At 37.6% G+C, this 23,037-nt stretch overlaps 1 protein-coding gene across 3 annotated transcripts in view; it reads right to left on the reverse strand.

Moving 5' to 3' along the window:
• Positions 1–23,037, reverse strand: part of Alas (5-aminolevulinate synthase) — a 148,680-nt gene that overhangs the window by 30,825 nt on the left and 94,818 nt on the right. For 2 of the 3 annotated variants that reach the window (XM_083117585.1, XM_083117587.1), the window contains exons 2-5: positions 15,033–15,099; positions 13,501–13,668; positions 7,979–8,104; positions 3,329–3,433 (exon numbers count right to left, since the gene is read on the reverse strand). In XM_083117585.1, the coding sequence (XP_082973711.1) occupies positions 3,329–3,433; positions 7,979–8,104; positions 13,501–13,668; positions 15,033–15,099 (466 nt within the window). The remainder of the gene's footprint in view (positions 1–3,328; positions 3,434–7,978; positions 8,105–13,500; positions 13,669–15,032; positions 15,100–23,037) is intronic. The other variant, XM_083117586.1, reaches the window with a different exon arrangement.

The following is a 23,037-nucleotide window of genomic DNA, read 5'->3' on the forward strand; positions in this document are numbered from 1 at the left end:
AGCATGTTTTATAACAAGATGGATTATGTAAGATTTTGCCCACATATGTGGGTAACAATGCCAAGAGGATTGGGTTACAATGCTAGTTATACAATTTTTAAATAAAATGAGATAAAAATAAATGAACCTACAGTTGAAATTGACATCCATGAGAGTTCAGAGCAATTCTCTGAAAGAGTTTGATAATTTTCAACTAAATAAACACCAGAAAACAATGAGCCATGGAGGACACCTTTACCCCCCCCCCCCACCAAGGACCCACTTAATTGAAGCGTTTATGAGCTGCTTTATGCGGGGACAAGGCCGGAAAAATTCCAACCACACCTACCCTGGGAATCAAACCTGGGTCTCCCACATGGCAGTCACACTCTCTACCAACTAGACACCATATATACCGTGCATAAATTTAACAATTATGCAAACATTAATTACCGTAGTTCTTCGAATCTAAGGCACAGGTTTTTGTCAGATTTTAGACATCCAAAATTCAGGTGTGCCTTAGATTCAATGGAGTCTTTGATTCGATGTACATACTACAATATACATATTTCATGCACGTACAACATAGAATCTACTGCAGTCTCTAATACCGGTAGTTACGAAGAGTAAATATTTTTTGCAAGGTAAAGTACCATATACCGTAATTGTAAACAAATAAACATGTACCCTATAGATGTTTATTTAAACAAAAAATTGTAAAAACAGAAGTTACCGATGTTGCAAGGTAAAGTACCATATAGGTATTTGCAAACAAATAAACATGTACCCTATAAATGTTTAAATAAACACCGCAAAGGTTAAAATATGAATGTCTTTATGCATATTCCTGCACCTTAAAGTCGAAGATTTTTTTTCTGAAAAAATTAAGCGAAAATTCAGGTGTGCCTTAGATTTGATGGTGTCTTCGATTCGAAGAACTACGGTAATATATATTATCTGAATTTCTTTTTGGTGTAAACCATCTACTTTTCTCTCCTGTGACCATGATTCTACATGGAAACTCCATTATCTAAAAAAACATACAATTTCTGCATGAAGAGATTATATTTGATTTTTTTTTTACTGCAGTACTATGCAAATTGATTGAAGTTTTTACTGATGAAATAGATGAAAATGAAAATTTTGCTTCAGATTCTTCCTACTGTTCAAAAGGCATTTTGACAGGAAAATACAACTTAGAATGTGTAAAATGGCAATTTCAGAGTCTATATCTTCATGATTAAAAGCAAGGTACTATTAAGAAATATGTCTTCATAATTCCAAATTTCACTTTTAAAACTATTTTTCAGAGTTCATCATAACTGTGAAACAAGTTAAAATTAGAAACCTCAATTAAATATTATAATGAAAATAATAGACACAAAATGTCTTCAAATGTTATAGGTCAGTGTCATTGTTAACAATATTAATAAATTTAACATGGAAACCAGTTAGTACAAAGATGATTCATAAATAATTTGTGCCCTACTGGCATTAAAAGAATAAGCATGCGCACACACACACACACACACACACACACACACACACACACAAAACAGCTTATCAAGATTTCAAATTACTACTGAAAGTACAACACAACAAGCATTTACAACAAATGAAATCTTTAAAAAACAGATAATTCTTAAGATTCATTAGTAAAGTGATAGGAAATAGAGGATTGATTTCTTGTGGAGTGCAAGGGATAATCTATTTCAAAGTATTCATCGCATTCAATGAGCAATGTGTTTCTCCACATCCTAGTCTCTGATCTCATTTCACTGCAGAATTTTTCACCTCCATAGCCATGCATTTGTTTCTTGGTGACAGATCTTGCTCATATCCATAGCTCTTCCTGTCATTATTAATTTCTGGCCAGTAGTGACTTTCTTTCATTCTTGTTACTATGGATCTCAAATGCAAATAAGAAAATTATTATGAGGTGGCATAATTATATTAAGATTCACCCCCTCCCCACACTTTTAATTACCAGATAAATGGAGATATAAAATGTAAAGATCATTACTAATTTTCCCACAAAATTATCTCAATGCGTCAAGAGAAAACTAATTTTGAAGCAGAAGGAAGTCAAAAATATGCATTAAAAATAAATGTTCTTTTATTTCTATTGAATGTTTGCCATTTTCAAGCAGAGGAATCATTTGACTTGTATCTCCTTTTACTTAATCTCTAATCCATCTTTCCATCTTCTAATCTATTTCATATTACAATGTATCAATGAGAAATGAAATATTTGGCTAAATTTTTTGCTTATAAGTTTCCTGACTTATACACCTGAGTTTTTCAGGTGTGTGTTTAATATCAAGATGAAAATCTCTACTTTTTGACCAAAGTAAAATTGTATTTTCAAAGCTCTACAATTTGGAAATGTGAGGCATGGATTGCCTTGTGATGCTGAAGTTGTCAAAATCTAAGAAAGGAAATCTAAATGTGATTCTGTTTCTTTTACACTTATGTATCACATGCACTAGGACCATGCTTTAGGTCAGTTGAGCATACGTGTTTGGATCGATTTCTTTGTAAATCTGCTAGTAAGGTAAAGTTCCCTGTGCATATAGCACCGTGCCATGAAGGCACATTTAGGGAATGGGGGGTAGGGCCCCACACATTCTCGATCTTGGCCATTTTGGAAGTGATGTGATCTGCACCATGTTCTGGCCACCTTTGCCCCCCAGGGTTGACCCCAGGTACCCATTGATTTGAGGCTGCCAGAGCTACTTTATGTGGGGACAAGGCCGGAAAAATCCTGAAATTAGATAACCCACCCCAGGAATCTAACCTGGGTCTCCCACGTGGCAGTCAGACACACTACTGACTAGACGACCATGATTCTTAAATCTGCTAGTATATCTTAAAATAGTGCAAATTAACATGATGCTAATGTAAATGTGTTCTTCAATTATTAATCAAGTGATAAGACATTAACTACAACATATAAGTAATGGTGTAAAATAACACAAAGAACAATAGGCAATTCAACTGTAAAGTTCTTCACAGTACAGAAATATCTATCTAAATTTCAAGCAGGAATAAGGTATCATATCATTCCAAACATCAGACAACTTCTATTTCTTTCCTTTAACTAAGACTGAAGTAAAATTCTCCATGAACTGACTGAATGTTCTATTTGAGTGCTATTAACACATCATAATGAATATAAAATTTTATTATGTTTATATCCAGCAGTGATGAAAAATCTTATGTCATTTGGATGAGTATGACATTTACTAAGTGAAAATTGATATCCTCAACAGACACAATACACAAAATCTACAAAGCCAAAAGCTATACATGCAATATGCACACAATTGACTACATGCGTTACATGTACCAGATTTAAAGTCTGAATCTCCATCAGTCTGCACATCTTCTTCAGATGCATTTTTCACCACCACCTGTGCAGCATTCTCAGCTTTTTTGCATGCCACATTATTCACTGTTGGATAAAATTTGTGTTAAGTGATTAGTTTTCATAATGCACACTATAAATAAAGTAACATTGTAGAAGCGAGTTTATAATTCTGTCAATTAAAGCACAGTTGCTCCATCAGTAATTAACCCTCCGTTGGTATACATGTGAGCATGATGCTCACCCCGGGATATAATTGTAAGTTTTTCAGGTCCAGATAATGATGTCACTTTCTGGTCTTGTGTAGTTGTAATTTGGAATGATTTGGAATGTCTATGGCCAGATGATACCAGTTGTAGGTTGTGTCATTGTTCTCAGTCTGTACAGACACGTCATTTTGAGGATAGTCTGTGTTTTGTGAGCATGGCGCTCACGTGTATACCAATTGTGTAATCATTTTGTGCAAACATATTTTATTTCTGTGCTCATTGAATTCGTGTTGTCGCAGTTTTCTGTTTTGGATCTTCAGTAATTATTTAATTTGGCCCCATTCACTTGTTACGGCTACTATTTCTGGCTACATGAACTTTGAAATCTGATACTAGTCATGAATGAAGAACAGTAAGTTCCGAGCATGCCTTGCTGAATCAAATGATGAGAAAAGAGAAGACTTGGGTAGAATGTTGATCCTTGTTTGCTGATGAGTCATTGAAAAGTGATAATGATCAACCTCCTTATGAAGATGAACTTATTTTTAATTGTTTTTTTCCCTCAATATATTGATCGGGTTGAAACTACAAAGTAAAATGTATATATATCTCTTGCCAACAAGTAATATATTATTGAGTTTATTACTAATGTTTTGAAAATTAGTAAACATCAAGAGTAAATTCTTAATAAAATTATAAACATTGTTATGTTTTTCTTCATAATTTTTCTCTCGCAGTAGGTAGTAATAGTAATATTGCAATACAAGAATATAATATTCTTATTATATAAAAAATAAGATAAATTTTAACTTATAAGTGATATATACTGTATTACGCAATACATATTTATAAACTATTTTTAATATGATGAATGTAAAAAGATATTCGAAAAAAATGACAAAACACAATAAAATTCATATGTGAGCGCAATGTTCACCGTATACCAGCACTGTTACTCTGGAAGATTTATACCAATGAAGGGTTAACACACACTGTGTTTGCTCAGAAATGGATGTCCATAAAGTCAAGGAAATCCGAAAGTATATAATTTTTTTTATTATTATTATTTACTGTTCTATTGTAAACTTATGTGGAAACTTCAAATGTTTTAGGAAAATGTAGCCATGAATATAACAATTATTTCTAAGTTTTTTGTGCTAAAATATATCACTGCATTTCCATTAAGAAATTAAGAAGAAAAACCTAACTGGCAAATTTTTGAAATTGTGAGTAAATGCAGAATTTGTATTGGAATCACAATAGTAATAAGTGTGTGGATGGACAAAAATTATGTATTTTGTACAAGTCAAATATCTCACGACTGTTTTATATAGTTGTAACAAAGGAGTCATCAAAATTTAGATACCAAAAACTAAAACAAGAAGTGACAATAACTATAACAATAACATCAGGATGGAATAAAACTACCTCCTGAGTTGGAGCATGCATTGTGTTGTTACCATTGAAGGTTCCAGGTGTGAATCCTGGCCTAGCCATGGATTTTTTTAGTGAATTTCATCTAATAATCATTCATTCTCATAGTGATGATTAGCCAAGAGTGGGAGAAAAATAATATTAAATAGGGGTAAAAGGAAATGGCCTAGAAAGGGTCAGACTAAATTTGTGCATTAGGTATATGCAATTATCATACAATAATTGACACTTCCCTGTGGCAGATTCATATAATTCAATATTAATGCGAGCTCATCCCCAGCATTTCTTTAATTATACACACAAGTAACTTGCATGCAAATTCGTTAATTAATATCTTACTTGCATTTTCCTTTTACTAGCACATTCCAAAACTTTTACAAGTAGCCCAAGACACAAAGCTTGAACATGTTACTATTTAAAAAGAAGTGTTATTTGTACATTTGCTATGAAATAATCCAACACCTGACTTACATGTGCTTGGACACAGTAGTAGCAATTAGCCACTTTTTTCCCCACATTAGGACCTCTTAATGACAAGCCATGTCCACCAAGAAAAAGTACTCTGTTCTCCCCCCCCAAGTTTAGCCATAATTGCTACTACTGCCTGGACAGCAGATTATACAATAGCATCACCCAGAGTAGAAGTTTCGCAAACCTGGTAGTATGGAACATGCATGTCAAGCAAGATGTTGGACAGTGCATAAGTGAGCTTCCTTGAACAAGGATTCATAGGACTTGAGGAATGCCTAGCTTTACCCTTTACCCAGTAGTTGCAGGAGAACAAAGAAGCCATGTGAAACCCAATGTTATTACTTAAGACCAACGTGAGTACCACTGCCAATGTAGCCAATGGTAATTAAATTTTGCTATGCATGGAGAAATTCAATTTGTTAGTCACAAGGACTGCAATTATAAACTGTTCGATTTTTAACTATCCAAATTAGTATTTTTCAGAAGAATACTTCCTAATTATATCAAACCAACAACCACACATTCTAAACATTTGTTTTGAGTGTCTTGAAATATGACTGTGTGTGCATATTTTGATCATTTTGCATCACTTTTCTGATCTTGAAATCCTAAATCTTCTGTCAGATTGATTTTGACTACTTATTTTTAATTTGGTCATTTGTTAAAATGTGTGGATGCATCAGCACCCATCTAACTAAAAATTATTTTATGTCATGTTACTATCACTGTAGTCTCTAGAACTAGATAACTCACATCATCAGCAAATGATGAATTGTTGAAATAGATGAAAATATTAAAAAAACTTATTGTATCACATCTTTTATTGACTCCCATGTTCTAATTTTCAGCTTAATGTGATGTCATAAATGTAGGGGTTGGAAGTACAACACTGCACCTAAATTGGTGAGACAATTTCTTTCAAAGTGAAATTATGAAAAACAAAACAACCTATTATTATTCCCTAGAGGGGATATTAATTCTAATGACTGGTACAAAGGGAGAGGGGATATCTTGAGCAACTTACTAACTTTTTGTAGAACATCTAAAAATGTATTTACAACAAAGCATATGTTTGATATCCACTGGAGGCACATAGTGATTTGGATCACATTTTAAACTGTAGGTCCAGTTCCATCTGTGCACAACATGCACTTTAAGCAAAACTCAACAACAAAGGATATGAACTTCTTTCTGTAAAATCTATCTCCTTGAAAGGCATAATGCATTCTTGCTTACTAGCATTGTGTCAACAGATACAGATGAGATCAAACAGTGTTTTTTTTTGTTACTTTGTGCCACTTTTTGACACACATTTGGCTAATTGCAATAAGAATGAATGACGATTAGATTAAATTGATGAAGAAACAAATAAACACCCATGCTCACATGTGTACTCGAACTTGGAATTGGTGATGAGGTCATGAGTCCAGCCCTCAACATGCTTGGCAACTGACAAGCCAGCACTTTTGGTGTCACTTGGCTTGTAGCCTGTTATTGGGTGTCAGTAATACAGAGTTTTCTACCATTGAGGAAATCTAACTTTAGGAATAGATTTATCAACCTTTACAGTTGATTGATTTGTTTATTTTACTTCGCTTTTTCTGCCACTTTTGGCTAATTTGTGAAGATGGGGATTGAGTGATAGCATGATGACATTGATGAATGGACACGTCCATGCCCAGGCCAGAATTTGAACCCGGGACCCCTGGAGTCATAGCGTGATGTATTAACCATCAGCCACGGGGGCCAGCTACAATTAATTGAAAGTGATGAAGATTTCTTAAATACTTTTTTGACTCCAGTACTCCTTCGACCAGTACATGCTTTTAGAATCTAAAGGTTGGCAACAGTGACTGCATGACTCATTGCCTTGGAGTTTGTGCATAGCCAGAATGAAAGTTCACTGTCAATAAGCTACGTGGGTGTTTGGAAGCTTGCAGGGCCTGCAGACACCTGTGGGCTTTTCATGATTGAGGTGGCAAAACCCAGCACATGGTTCTTACTTGCTGAATCGCTGAGCAATTCTTGGTGTATGAAAAACCTGCCCACATGCATGACTGTGGTTATAGTCTCAGATATGGAAACCTTTTATTTCTTGTAAAAACTTCCACTGTGAAATATATCACTTATTTATTTTTCTTCTACTAGCTGTGCTTGATGGGAAGAGGATTTTAAAATTTCACTTTCTAAGAATGTCTTATTATCCCCCCCCCCAAGAACAAAATCAACCTCAACAGTAAACAACTATTTTCTGAAATTTTTTGTACATCACTGCACATTCTAAAAGTGTGCACATGAAAACCTCCCATATAGGTAGGAGAGATTTAACAACATAAAAAGGTCACATCTACAAAAGGTTATATGAAATATGCAGAAGATACAGGATAGCAGGTTTTTCCTTAGTTGAAATTCACATCATACTTTCTATTTAATGTATACAATCTCTCTCAGCTACATATACTCACATATCACATTACTTATTATGGATAAACTATTTCTGAAATATGAATGTTATTACCTTCTCCGTGTAGTGAATGAGGTAGTTGAATTACATCATCCTTCATCTCTTTACTTGCTTCCTTCACCAGGGGTGCAGATTTTGATACTTCAGCCAGGAAGGGGCATTTATTTGTTACATCAATTACTATGAGAGAAAAGTACTTTAGTTTGTATTTCTAAAGCAAATAATGATGCTACAGACACTTTCTAAGGTAGTATTTAAGTTTTGATTCCCAATGAAGACACATATTAGTTCAGATTCCACTTTAAGTTGTGGATGTGGTTACAATTAGCACCCCTGTGTATAAAATGGACCTAAAAAAACATACTCTGCTGAGCTTTAGTTCAAGTAATCAAAATGGACCAAAATATTCAAATTCACAGAAACCAACCAACAACTTAGTCCCTCAATTTGCTTGTGATTATATCCACACCATTGACCCTGATGTTCATAAAAAAAAAGATAGTTTTTCATGTTCAAAGATGAGTTTTACAAATGTATTGGAAGGAAATTATATTTTCCCCATCTTCCTATGAAATACACCATCAAATACGAAGTTTGATGTGGAATCGGAAACATTAAATACGGGTTACACCCTCACAAATCAAACTTGAGTCGCCTCGATTACTAGTGTGCCTCCTCAATGGTTCAGTGATAACATCCATCACCTTGTAACCAATGGGTTCCAGGTTTGATACCCAGTGGAGGCACATAGTGGTTCAAATCCCCCTTTAAATTGTAGGTCCAGTCCCAATTAGTTTTTCTTTGCATAAAGTGGATTTCAAACAAAACCTCAAAACTCCTTGATTACTAGCCATACTATTATTACAAGTTCATATAGAAATGCAAGAGCATTAAGAAAAATGTTTGGTTATTATAATGGTAAAACTATCATTGTACATAACAACTTATAACCTTTACTGTTGTTTTGTATTTTTTATTTCTCATCATTGGCTACATTAAATAAACCACTATATTTTAAACATGGTCATGACTTGTATGTGTATCTTTTTGATAATTATTCTGTTATAATGCACATCACATGTTGATGACACTGTGATGTGCTGTTTCTCAAGATGTTTATCAATACTATAATGTAATGTACTTCCATATTGTAATTATGTATTTCACACTGAACCTTTTTTGATGGTTGAAAATGTGACAAGTGCTGTAGCAAGGTTTTGCTGTTCACAGCACTCTAATAAACAAATTTTCAGTTTCCATGAGCAGTTATGCTATCAGGTAAACCCAACAAGAAAATGTACAAGCAAGTAATAGGTTACACATTTTGTTATTTGTATTAAATAACTCACAAGTGAAATTTGATAACCAACACTCTGTCTAAAATTGAGTTAACATTTGAACTGGTTGCTGCACAATACTAAATTAAGTTAATTCAAGATGGTAATTGGCAGCTATGCCATCTGGATAACCTATTAAGTCACAACAGGATCCACACACTTTCAACTGCACTTTGTTGGATCCAAACTTTTGTATGTTATTAAGCTTTACTTCCAACAAACTCAGATTATGTTTAACTGTAAAGCAAAAATTATACCACATCACTGAACATGGTCCATCTTAGATAAGATAAAGTAGTTTTACATATAACTTGAGAAGAATGAAGCTGAAGCCTTGTAAGATGAAGAGCTTTTCTCAGGTTAACAACAAGTTGGGTTGTAGGAAAGATTCCAAGGTTTTATGACCTAACATCAACTCAAACTCACTTTTTAAGTCTGAGTGACATTAGCAAAGATTATTTTCCAGAACCCACTGTGCTATACCCTATCCCAGCTAACTGTAGAGCAGAGCCATGCATAGCAGCAGAGGAGGAGGAAAATCGAGTGGTGAAAGTGCAACATTGCCAACCATACGGTCCTGATCATACATGTACGGAAATTTCATAGCGTGTACGGACGTACGGTTCAGACCTTAGTCCCTATGCTAAATGTATGGCTTGTCAAAATTTGCACTTGATGTTTTATCCCTAATATTTCCCTAAGAAATTCTTAAACCAAGCATATGGATGTGGAGACAAAAATACGGTTTGTTTGCCATGTGCATATGGTATTAAGGTTTTCAAAAGTTTGCAACACTGCATAGTGAAGCAGAGAAAACAGATAACTCCAGTCGTCCATTACGCAATCCTGTTTCTCTCACTGTTCATTGGTGGAGCAGTCTCGCATCACTACTTGTGCAGAGACTTGTTCTTGTTCCCCTGGTCTACAGTAGGGGGGATCGAAAAAAGCAAATTTTTTATGATGCTTTTGGGGTAGAGCGGAAAAGTTGCCTCTATACATAAGTAACTTCTGTTCAAAATTTCACCACCCTAGGATAATGTCTTCTGTTCTGGCAAGGGACGTGAAATTTCAAAAATTTAGTAAAATCGGCAATTTTTTTTTTTTTTTTGAAATTTTTTTCAAATTTCACAGCACTTTGCGGTAGTGTGCAAAAGTTGCACCTATATATGGTTAATTACAGTGCAAAATTTGGCGCCCCACGGACAATATGTTCTGTTCTGGCAAGGAGCCTGAAATTACCCAAAAATCGACAAATACACTGTTTTTTCATTATACTTTTAGATATAAATATGATTTATTAACAATTATGTTAGCAGCAGATTTTCCAGATTATCATTAACCACTAATTAATGATTATTAATTATTAATATATTTTTTTTGTTACAGGTCGTGAACTGAGCTAGCAGTGAGCAACAAAACATGGCAAAATCTTCAAAATTTTCAAAGCGAGGAGCATTAGACTGCCCAATTTTCGGATCACCGACAGATTTTGCTGGGATGCTTCCAACAAAAGAGGATGTTATTAAATGCTGCATTTACGAAAGGTGGCGTCTTGGATCTGAAACAACTGGTAACAAGGAACCCGCATTTTCTTACATCGCAGAGCAAGTTTGTGTAAAGCTGCAAATGCTGTATTCTGATGCTTCCATTCCGACAGTTTCAAAGAAACGTGTCCTTGATATGATTCATGCATATCACAAGAAATATATCGATATCAAGGCTGTTTATAAAAGAATAGAGAAAAGCATGGCAACTAAAGCAAGGGTGGAGAAGTTTAAAGAAGAATCATGCTTTCTTTTTGATATAGCAGCTTGTAAGTGATCCACGTTTACAGACTGCAATTGCCCGAAGGAATCCAAGGTCCCCTTTAAGGAACAGACATTTCTTGCTGATCAGAGAACAAAGCGCCTAATGTGCATTGGATTGCTCGATTTGCAAGAAACCAAAAAGCTCCAAGCACGTGCTGAAAGGAAGACAAAAAAATTCCTTCGTAGTTCTAAATCTACTGCGTCCTGCTCATCGCAGCCTGATGGTGATGAGCTCTCATCAACATCAACATTATTAGAAGATGATGAGGCAATGGATGAGGATAAGGAACCTGAACCTGATGACTACGACTACAATCCCGGACCGTCGACTTCATCCTCTTCGCAAATGCGAAAGAAACTTTCAAATACCGCCTTAATAAGCCAAAGATTTGGGTATCGCTTCAAGCCACGGCTGTCATAGCTTCTAGCGTTCTGCACGACGTAGGCCTAGTCTCTGAATCGGATACATCTTTAGTGATTGATAAGAACAAAATTGCTAGAGAAAGGTATCGAACCATGCAAGAGCTTAAAAGTGAGAGTTTGGACATTGACAATGATCATTTAACAGGTCTTTACTTCGATGGCCGACGTGACAAAACATTGTCAACAGAAAAGGAGGATGATAAATACTACCAAAGAACAATTGTAGAGGAACACTATTCCTTGGTGAAACAACCAGGATCTAGCTACGTTGGCCATGTTACACCAGCTTCAGGATCAAGTCTGGCCATTGCTGAAAGTATTTACGACTATATCACAGCAGAAGTGCCCGGAGGTTTAAACCATATTCTTGTTCTAGGGTGTGATGGAACGGTCGTAAATACTGGAGTTCACAATGGGGTACTGCGTCGTCTTGAACTGAAGATCGGGAGAGCTGTGCAATGGGCTGTTTGTCAACTACATTTCAACGAATTGCCTCTCCGCCACTTGTTCGAGTCCCTCGATGGTCCCACCTCCGGACCCAATTCCTACACTGGTTGCATTGGAAAATCTTTGAAGGCGTGTGAGCTGCTTCCAGTGGTAACATTTGAGCCAGTTAACTGCACCTTGCCATCAGATGATATATCCACTTTGAGTAAGGACCAGAAGTATCTGAGGGATATTGCTCTCGCCGTTAGCTCAGGCATGTGTCCTCCAGGTCTTGCTAAGCGCGATCCAGGTCCCCTAAACATGTCCCGCTGGTTGACAACAGCCAACAGGATATTAAGACTGTATGTTTCCACCACGGAACCATCAGACAACTTACGTACCATAGTAAAGTTCGTTATCAGGGTGTATGTGCCATCTTGGTTCCGCATCAAAATCCATCATTCAATTAAGGATGGAGCTTGGCATCTTTACCATTTCATTCAGTCATCCAGATACTTGGATCAAGTTAACCGCAACGTCATCGACCCAGTGATTTCTCGGAATGCTTACTTCACATCTCCAGAAAACATTCTGCTCGCGATGCTGACTGATAAGAGAACACATATCAAAACCCTTGGCATTCGAAGAGTCATAAAAGCACGAGAATCATGTGAGACGGTTGGACACGTTGGGATTAGAAAGTTCGATATTCCAAAAATAAACTTGGAAGCAAATGACTATATCGAACTAATTGACTGGTCATCCAGCGAAGTAACTCCACCACCAATACTGAATGATGTGACTACAGAAGATTTGAAAAGTATGCTGAAAGAACCAATACCAATTGACTGGACTTTTACAAAGTTCCCATGCCACACACAAGCTGTGGAAAGAACAATAAAATTGGTTACGGAGGCCTCAAAGAAAGTGTGTGGTCATAAAAAACGGGATGGATTTATTCGCTGCACTCTGAAATCGAGAAAGGCCCTGCCTGAATTTAGGTGCAAGAGACAGTACAAAACCTAAAGACACATATTTTACATTATTATTACCTACAAAACACACATTTTCGTACTTTTAATTTTGAATACTTATTTCTTAATTCTTATATCTAATAGTATGCGAGTGTATGAGAATTCTGGTTTATGTTTAATAAATGTTAGTTAAATAATGAAAAACAGTGTATTTGTCAATTTTTAGGTAATTTCAGGCTCCTTGCCAGAACAGAACATATTGTCCGTGGGGCGCCAAATTTTGCACTGTAATTAACCATACATAGGTGCAACTTTTGCACACTACCGCAAAGTGCTGTGAAATTTGAAAAAATAAAAAAAAATAAAAAAATTGCCGATTTTACTAAATTTTTGAAATTTCACGTCCCTTGCCAGAACAGAAGACATTATCCTAGGGTGGTGAAATTTTGAACAGAAGTTACTTATGTATAGAGGCAACTTTTCCGCTCTACCCCAAAAGTATCATAAAAAATTTGCTTTTTTCGATACCCCCTAGTCTACAGTTAACTGTTACAGGGTATAGCCCAAATCTTAATCAAATATGAGTTATATTTAGAATATTTTTATACCCTCATTTTTAGATTCCTCTGGAGACAAGGTGCTAGAAAGCCTTGACATTACTGGGCATTGGTCCCCATACAGCTTTAGTAAAGATGAACCATAATTCCTCACATAGCTTTTAGACAGGCGTGCCAGAAATGGGCAGGGCATCTTTGCACGTAAATAATTGGAGAAGTCTGAAATAAAAATAAAAGTATAGTTTCATTTCATGTTATACTCAAGTACAATATAGATAATTTACTTCCTCTATTAATAATTAATACTATTAAATACACTACTAAATGAATTCCTGACTAGCACCATTGTATGTCATCGTGGTAAACCTCACAATGTTGTACACATTATTTGTTACACTCTCACACATATCAGTTTTTTGTACCCATTTGAATACTGCAGATTACATAAAAATTTTCTTCAAATTAGGATCAGGAGACCTATCCAACAAGAGATTACTCTATTCATTTCACATTTACAATTCTTGAGGTACCTATCCAGGGGATCAACACAAATTTTCAAAATCCCACCATATGACTTGCCATATGGGTTTTCATATGATGATGTATAAGGTTTTTATGATTTTTTTTTGTACACTGACTGAAACCATAAGGTGCTTATTAATAAAACAGTGGTCAAACCAACAAATGTTTCCCACAAAAGTTGTTGGAATAAAATGAACTATGCAAGAAGTTTACACTCTAAAATGTCTGTTGTTTGCACCATTTCAAATAAAGGCATGCACTGACATGTGTAGTCAATGGCTTTTGGTTTTGATAATTATGCTGCAGCCCAGAACACCAGCCAGAAAATAGGTCAGTCACTGAACTGATCCAGTGCTCATACAATCATATGTGATGGATGCTAAGATTGACTGACGATTTCCTTTGTTTGACCACACTATTGAGAGCTCAGTATCTTGGGTCTACAATATTGCTGGAGAGCTCAATGGCTCAATGAAATCTTAACTTCACTGTATCTCACGGAGAGCTGACCAACCAGAGGCATGTCAAATGTGGTAACATCACATACCAAAATACTAAACTGGCAGCCTCTGACTATCATAAGCCAACTTGTTGGGGTTCATGTTTTTGTCCACTCAACCTAACATTAGGGAATGTATACATGGTTAATCCACACATGCCTTGATATGCATGTTCTGGATGCGGCAAAGCAGATCTTTGTAATATCCAGTCACCTTGGCAACAGTGTGTGTGAACAACTTCAACATATTATTAAAATTAGAATTTAAAAAAATGAAAATGAGGCACCCTACATTCATCTCTCCTACCACATAAGTAATGGAGATTTCAGACACAAGCGACATGCGACATATGTTGCTTGGAAACTAGCCAATCAACAGCTATGTTCCACAGTGTAGCTGCATGACAGGCCACACAAGCCTGCATTCGATTAAAACCAATGTGCTGCTTGTCGCTTTGGTGTGAAATCTTCCTAAGGCTGACACAATTCATTCACAGAGACTGAATAGAACTATACACACACACACAAAAATGTATTACATTCATTATGCATTTATACTTACAGGAATTACTTTTCTTGAGTCCTGAAGACAAAGGAACACAAAGTGATTTGTATGCGTGGTTGTAAATCTAAAATAGAAAAACACATACATATTACTATTAAACAACTACTAACGTGCATAACACTGATTCAGCTATGTTAAATATATCAAACTACACATTCATTAAACAATAAGTTGTGCTTGTATGATTATACTAAGAGATGACCTACAGCACAGCAACTCATGATACGATGTTCACAAACAAAGCAAGATTTTGTAATTTTTATTACTTCTTTATTAATAACATTGATGGAACAGGTCAGAATTCACCCTTCAGTAGATCAGAAATAAAGCAGAGTAAACATACTCAGCCACTGAGGAGGGGGCAAAAACACCAATACACATTAAAAAAAAAAACCAAGCACACCAATTAAAAGAAGTGACTTTCAATGATACACAGGGTATACTTCAATATGGTTGTACCATGTTAAAGAGTTTCATCAAGCCATTAACTATACTATAGAACACAAATATTTTTGCAGGCCTCTCTAATGTTATGGTGGCGATTCTGTCACCTTGTAATTATGGGGATACTGTTTCATCCCCTGTGGAGGCATGTTGCCCTTTGGTTTAGATCCCACTTTAAACTGTAGGGCAAGAATAGCCCATAACATGAAGTTGACTTAACAACAAATTTTTACTTCACAATTGATTGATTGAGTTGGTGTTTTAAGTCCACTTTATGCACAGATAGGCTAATTGGGACTCGACCTACAGTTTAAAGTGGGATTCGAACCACTATGTGCTTCGACCGGGTATTGAACTTGGGACCCCTTGATTTACTTCACAATTAACAGGGCATATTTTTGGAGACAATTTGCAACCAACTCTGCAAACAACCAAAGGTCAATATAATTATTCTATCATAGTAAAGCTGACAGATTGAGAATTAAATTTCTAACAGAAAGAAACCAATTTCAATCTATTTACTGTTTTTTTGTTTTTGGAAAAGTAGGGTAAACAGAATAACAGGAATGCCTCATTATGAACAAGAGCAAATAGAATTTAAGAAATATGTGTGAAAGGAGCAACTTTAAAAGAAAAGTGAGACCTTCGCAAGGGAAGTGGATAATTAAAAAATCCAGCACTAAAATAAATACAAGGGAAATTATCCTAAAAAAAATCCTCGACAAAAATAAAGTGGAAGAAGTGATTGTGGGCAGGAACATTGCAAAAACAATATATAAGTGTCACAATAAAAGCAGGAAAAAATATTGAAATTGGACAAAGCATGGCAAATTTGTTCCAGGTCCACAGAATTCTGAGATATGCTAATCGGGACTGAACTGAACATGCAGTTTAGCGTACCTCCACCTCTCTGGGAATCCTTGGCCACAATGGCAACAGTGTTAGGCACGCATGGCCGTCCGGCAGGGGGGGGGCAAGAGGGGGCGTGGCCCCCCTGGAAAATGAAAGTCAACCAAAAAATATGTATTTCACACATATAATTTCATTTTAGTCACAAAAATGTGTGTTAATTATTGCATGAACACCATAAATTCAAATTTAAGCAATGTTTTTTAGGGAACAACACTATTTTGATGGGGAAATTTGCCTTTGTTTGCCCCCCTGGAAAAAATACCTTCCTTGCCCCTCCCTGGAAAAAATCCTGCGGACGTCCATGGCACTAAGTTATCAGTAGTGGAATAAGCTCGACAGGTATAATCGTGAAAAAATATAAGTTCAAAACCAAAATCATATGCCAGAATGAAGAAACAAACATATCGAGCACAAAGAGTAATATGAGTTAAACGGAATAAGCACGAAATTATTATATTTCATTTTGATTCGGTTTGATTTTTGTTATTTACCGTAGATTTTCTGCCACTTTTGACTCATCGATGAGAATCGTTGATGATATGATGAAACTGAAAAAGGGGCATTCACAAAGAACACCCGTGCTCAGGCTGGGATTCGAACCCGGGATTCCTGGCGCCGTAGCGCACTGTGCTAACCACTCCGCCACAGAGATAGGGAATACTGCGGGACAAGTTGCCCTCCTTTTCACGAAACCATATCAGGCTTCTTCTGCCACGATTACAACTATTAACCGCCTATCAGTCAAGAGATTTCTAGTGTTGGGTGATATATCGCGATATTGAAAAAATATTGTCCAGGCGATATCAACTAGACGATATATCGTCACGGCGATGTATCGTCACGATATTTGGCGATATATATCGTTGAGACGATATATCGCCGATATCACGATATGGAAAAAATATCGCATCGTATCGCCTGTGACAATATTTTCTTGACGATATATCGCGATATCAAATTTCCGATATCGGCCATCCCTAGAGATTTCCCACCGCACTAACGCGACCGACGAAACCTCCTGCTGCTCCTCTTACAATGCCACAATGACGCTGCTCGCTCTGCAGCCCACACGTGCATACGAGAGGCCTCCTTCACAAACACGACGTGTTGCCCAGGTCTGGATAACATGTTACGAGATAGATTATGCTGTCGAGGAAAAAACACCTTGCGAGAGTTCCGAAAACAGGTTACTAAAATAAATAAATAATAAAAATTATGAACCTTCGTGAATCCAAGAGGCAATATTTAAGCAACAGAAAAGCGTAGTATTCAAACCAAAGAGTTTAAGGATATTTTCCAGATCCTAAAATGTAATGCATCAGCTGGCGGTGGGGCCTCCCCGATGGCGTAGTGGTAAAGTCGTCGCCTTGTAATCAGAGGGTCCGGGGTTCGATACTCGGTGGAAGCACATCGCATTGTGGTCCGGATCTCACTTTAAACTGTAGATTGAGTCCCAATTAGCCTATCTGTGCATAAAGTGGACTAAAGAAACAAATCAATCAATCAGCTGGCGGTGTTTATTGCTGTTTTTGGAAGCGACAGAAGATAACTAGTCTGAAAAGTACTGGAACTGAGTTACAGTAGAGTCTCGTTTATCCGACATTCCGTTTTATCAGACATACCACCGAAAAAAAAAATCATCAATCGGAAACAAGAACTGCAAGTTGCGAGCGTGAGCGTAGTCTATTTTTAGTTTCTCCCGACTCTACCACGTGGGCCGTCCACCTACACTATGACTCATGTGTCTGTCAACATGATTACTGTATTAGGTTCGTAATGTGTAAAACTATAACATTAGTTTGACGTTTAATAGGCTTTTTCTTAACACCTCCCTATTATCCGACATTTTCTCTTATCCGTAGTTCTGCCGGCCCGTTTATGTCGGATAAGCGAGACACTACTATATTCATGGACGTCCGCAGGATTTTTTCCAGGGAGGGGCAAGCAAGGTAATTTTTTTTTCCGGGGGGGGGGGCAAAGGACACATATTTTCCTCCAAAATAGTGATGCCCTCTCAAAAACCACTATTTCAGTCTGAAATTATCATGTTTCTTCAACGAATTTATAATAATTAACATAAATTACTGTGATTGAAATGAAACTATGTGTGAAATACATAATTTTTAGGTACACATTCATTTTCCAGGGGGGGGGGGCGTGGCCCTCCATTGCCCCCCCTTCCGGACGCTCATGACTGTATTTACATTGGTTTTACATGCTCATCTCGACAATGAAAATCGATGTTGAACTTGTAAACAGATGATAAAAATATCACAATTCGAGCAGGCTTCGAGGGTCCCCACCCCAATCCTCCTATGCAGAACTGAAAATGTTTTCATAACTCTTCAACCCAATCAATTGAAACTCTGGGGTGTAAGGGTTGACCTTCTGAAATGTCAACCTCACTTCACGTCCAAGTAATACACCCCAGTAACTGCAATGTAGCCAACGAGGCTCTGGCTACGGCCAGTATAATCATCTGTAATTTGTCTATATATGTGCTGAGTGTCCTTTTAGAGGCTCAGCTTTTAATTAGGTAAGAATAATTTAATCCTCAGAGACAAAGGTAAGGGGCTGGTCTCGTAAAATGTGACGAGTGCAAAATAGCGTTCTGACTCGCCAACAATTTTGATCAATCAATTGAAACATTCTATATTTTAAATACTCAAAATTAACAATGGTTAGAACAAAAGCTCCTTAATTGTTAATTATTATGGTACACAAACTAGAATTTGAGAAGTCCCGTGGAGTCTGCGGGGGCTTTATCTCCGACACTGACTCGAACCCGGACTCCGTGGTTTCATAGCGCGGTATGCTAACCATCGCACCACACCGGTCTTGACGATATCGAAATTTGATATCGCGATATATCGTCACAGATGATACGGTATTTTTTCCGTATCGTGATATCGGCGATATATATCGCCAAATATTGTGACGATATGTTAAAGGGGGGGGGCGCTGACGAGCCCGCCTCCTCACGTATACATTCAGGGGTATGTGCTTTATGCCCTGATGCCTTTAAATAAAAACCAGGGCATAAGTTTTCTCTGAATTACGGTTCCCCCGTTTATTTATTCACAAACTTTATTTGAGCTTACATGTAAATGAATACAATATGTTACAATGTACAAATACAATGAATTACCTGGCCTATTCTGGAATCCAGAAACAGGTCCCTTATACACAGAGTTTGTACTACCTATTATTATTATATCTTAATTTTAAATTTTAAATTGGAATTTGAGATTATGAGTTAGTATCTGGGTTTAGTTTGTTTCAGTTCTAGAAATGTGTGTTTAGGTTCATTTAGGCTATTCGTAAGTAAGGAATTGATGTGGCGATATATTGCTAAAATATCGTGGCGATATATCGCCGACACGATATATAACGACAAAATATCGTGAAGATATATCGTCTAGTAGACATCGCCTGGACGATATTTTTTCAATATCGCGATATATCACCCAACACTACTATAGACTAGAGATGGCAATTTTACTTCGGCCTCGCGAGGCCCGGCCTCCAAGTTGAAGGTCGGCGTCCGGCCTCACAAGGTCAAAGCCTCCGACCTCCAACTCTGCCTCCGGCCTCAAGGGACCTCAGCCCCCAACTTAATGGTCGGCCTCCGGCCTCACACGGCCTCAGCCTCCGAACTCCAACTCGGCCTCAGCCTCGCAAGGCTTCTGGAGGCCGAGGCTGAGGCCCGGACTCCGGAGGCTGGACTGACAAGAAGTTGGCCAATTTCTTCTACAGTTCATGGGAAATCCTGTGTGTGTTAAGAGAATGGGCTAATGATTACACAATATTAATAATCATGTTAGATTTAACATAGAATTTTACGGGTTATGGAACGTGTCTATATTTTCACTTTTTTCAGAACATAAGCACCTCAGTTATAGTCTGCTGTTCTCGAGTTTCCTAACAGAGGTGGTGAACAGGAGCATACTTTCCTTTCCAGGAGGCACGCGACAACAGTTGTACAATTTCTGGATATGGTTTCTAGATAGTCCAGAAATTCAGGACTTTCTTTCCAGAATACACTCGAAATAACATCTGCCAAAAGTAAAAGAAAAAAAGGAACAGACTGCACCCTACGATAGAGAGAGACAAGCGAGATGCCAAATAAAGGAATACAACCTACCCTCGAGGCCAAAAATCACCTCTGGCATGGCTCATATCAACAACTGGTAGAAGGCGGGCTTCCTTCCTGAAGAACAAATACAGTTTCACAAAATCCGAATTTCTTAAAAATTCCCGTAGTACAATCCATTGGAAGAGAGATGCAGATCGGATTCTGCTATCGTGTAGTGAGAACTGTTCATTTGATTTGCTTGCGAGGCCCAACCTCCAGCCTCACACGGCCTCAGCCTCCGAACTCCATCTCGGCCTCCGGCCTCACATTGCCTCAGCCTCCAAGCTGAAGGTCGGCCTCCGACCTCACACGGCCTCACCCTCCGAACTCCATCTCGGCCTCCGGCCTCACACGTCCTCAGCCTTCAAGCTGAAGGTCGGCCTCAGCCTCCTTCCTCGCAAGGCTCCTGGAGGCCGGGTCTCATGAGGCCCGGCCTCCGGAGGCTGGACATCTCTGCTCTAGACTCGTCTGTTCACAGATAGGTGACATTTATATTACGAAAGTATATACTCGTGGTGTAGAAATGAAAATTGCAGGAAGAACAAGACCCACTAAAAAGAGTCATTATGTGTCTACGCTCTCTTGCACGTCCATAAACTGATCGTTATCGAGGATCTGCTCGAGAAGCTTCTACAAAACTAACTTTCGAGAAGCGGAACTGGATACATTTGTAGTTTATGAATTCGTTATTTGCGTCATAGGTCAACTACGGTGTCCTTGCCACGTGTTACATTCTAGGCATGCAATACTAGTATTTGATTTCGTGGGAAAACTTGTCATTAAGCAACGTGTTAGCGTGACGTCAAGTGTCGAAACAGTGGGTAGAGGATATGTTTTTCTGTTGCTGTTAGCCAGATTCTGTATTCACTGCGATAACACGAAGTGCATAGCTAAGGCATGCCAATATCCTAAAGTTAAGGGCCTTCCCGATGGGAACGCCGACGCCTTGTAATCAAGGAGTCCTGGGTTCGATACCCGGTGGAGACACATTGCACAGTGGTTTGGATCCCACTTTAAACTGTAGGTCCAGTCCATCCAGTATGTGCATAAAGTGGACTTAAAACAATTAAATTCAAACCACAACAATTCCAAAAAGTTAGTTTTTAAAAGTGCAATAAAATAATGATTCCAATAGAAATTAGGAACAAGTATGCCGATTGCTCCTAACGATAAGAGCCGTTACACTTTACAAACTGTTATGGTCATTTTTCCGGTAGTTTGATGGCAGCAAAAATTGACGGTCTTGACCATAATTTCTCCAATCAGCTTTTTACAGCGATGGGCTCGTGGCCGGTCTTCCATAGGAACCTTCATTATCTGTCATGACTCATCACTGTGTCGAAATTAAGAAAAAAAGTGGATGGGAACTTACGTAATGGGCCACGTTACACGAACAGCCATCCATCGTCCTTCACGGTCTCTCGCTTCTTGGACTTTTTAAAATTTTTAATTACAGCTGTTCCTAACAGTGATCTAGCAACTAATATAAAGAGGTACGGAATGAGGTATCTTGAGATCGAATTTCAGGCAACTCGCTAAGATATTCGTTTTCGTACCGTCGCTCTTTCGCATTCATCCATCCATTAGCACCGTCAGAGGGCAAAGTGAAAGACTGAGTATGGTTAATAATGATGCGATTACATATTAATACTCAAAATATTTTCTGTTTAAAAACTGAGAATGGGGGGATAGAAGAAGGCAATCTTCCCCTATTAACGTCCCTACTGCACGCATCATAATTCTTCCATTCTAACTTTGGGGGATGCCTCCACGATATAGCGTAGTAACTAAAGCTTTCGTTATGTAATCAGGCAGTACAACGTTCAGTTGAGTTGGTGTTTTAAGTTCACTTTATGCACAGTAATGCTAATCGGGACTGGCCCTACAGTATAAAGTAGGATCCGAACCACTATGTGCCTCCACCGGGTATCGAACCCGGGACTCCTTGATTACCAGGCGAAGACGCTACCACTACACCCATCGGTGAGGCTCGGTAAAACGTTCAGAAGTGGACTTAAAACATCCTAACTTCGATATATGTTTCCATTGAGGGTTTAAACAATGTTTCAGAGAATTATCATTTTGTCAGTTCCTTGGAGCTCTATTGAATTCCACACAGAATGAAGCATGAAAGAGAAACCTCATTTAACGTATTCTTGTGTGTGTGTGGGGGGAGGGGGGGGGGGTAATTTGGACAAGATGATCAGCAGCGACAAAATTCATCACATGTTAGTCATCACAAACCAGATTATAAAAAAGAAAATTCACATCAGTAAGTTAAATGCGATTAACGAAAAGCTGAAAGTTGGGCTAATTAAATTTATGGGAAATGTTATTGAAAGATTTGTTTGAGACGCATTCCAGTGTTCACTTGGTACGTACGTGCAACTTTGAACATATGCACGTGCATAGTTCCTATGCAGTGTGAGGATCTCCTACTTCCAGGAATTTCCTTGGTGCTATATTTTATTCACAGTTTCCCGTATATGTGGCAGTTAGTTCCTGCTGGGA

Source organism: Lepisma saccharinum, chromosome 2 (genome assembly GCF_977018435.1).
Source record: "Lepisma saccharinum chromosome 2, izLepSacc3.1, whole genome shotgun sequence".
NCBI lineage: Eukaryota > Metazoa > Arthropoda > Insecta > Zygentoma > Lepismatidae > Lepisma > Lepisma saccharinum.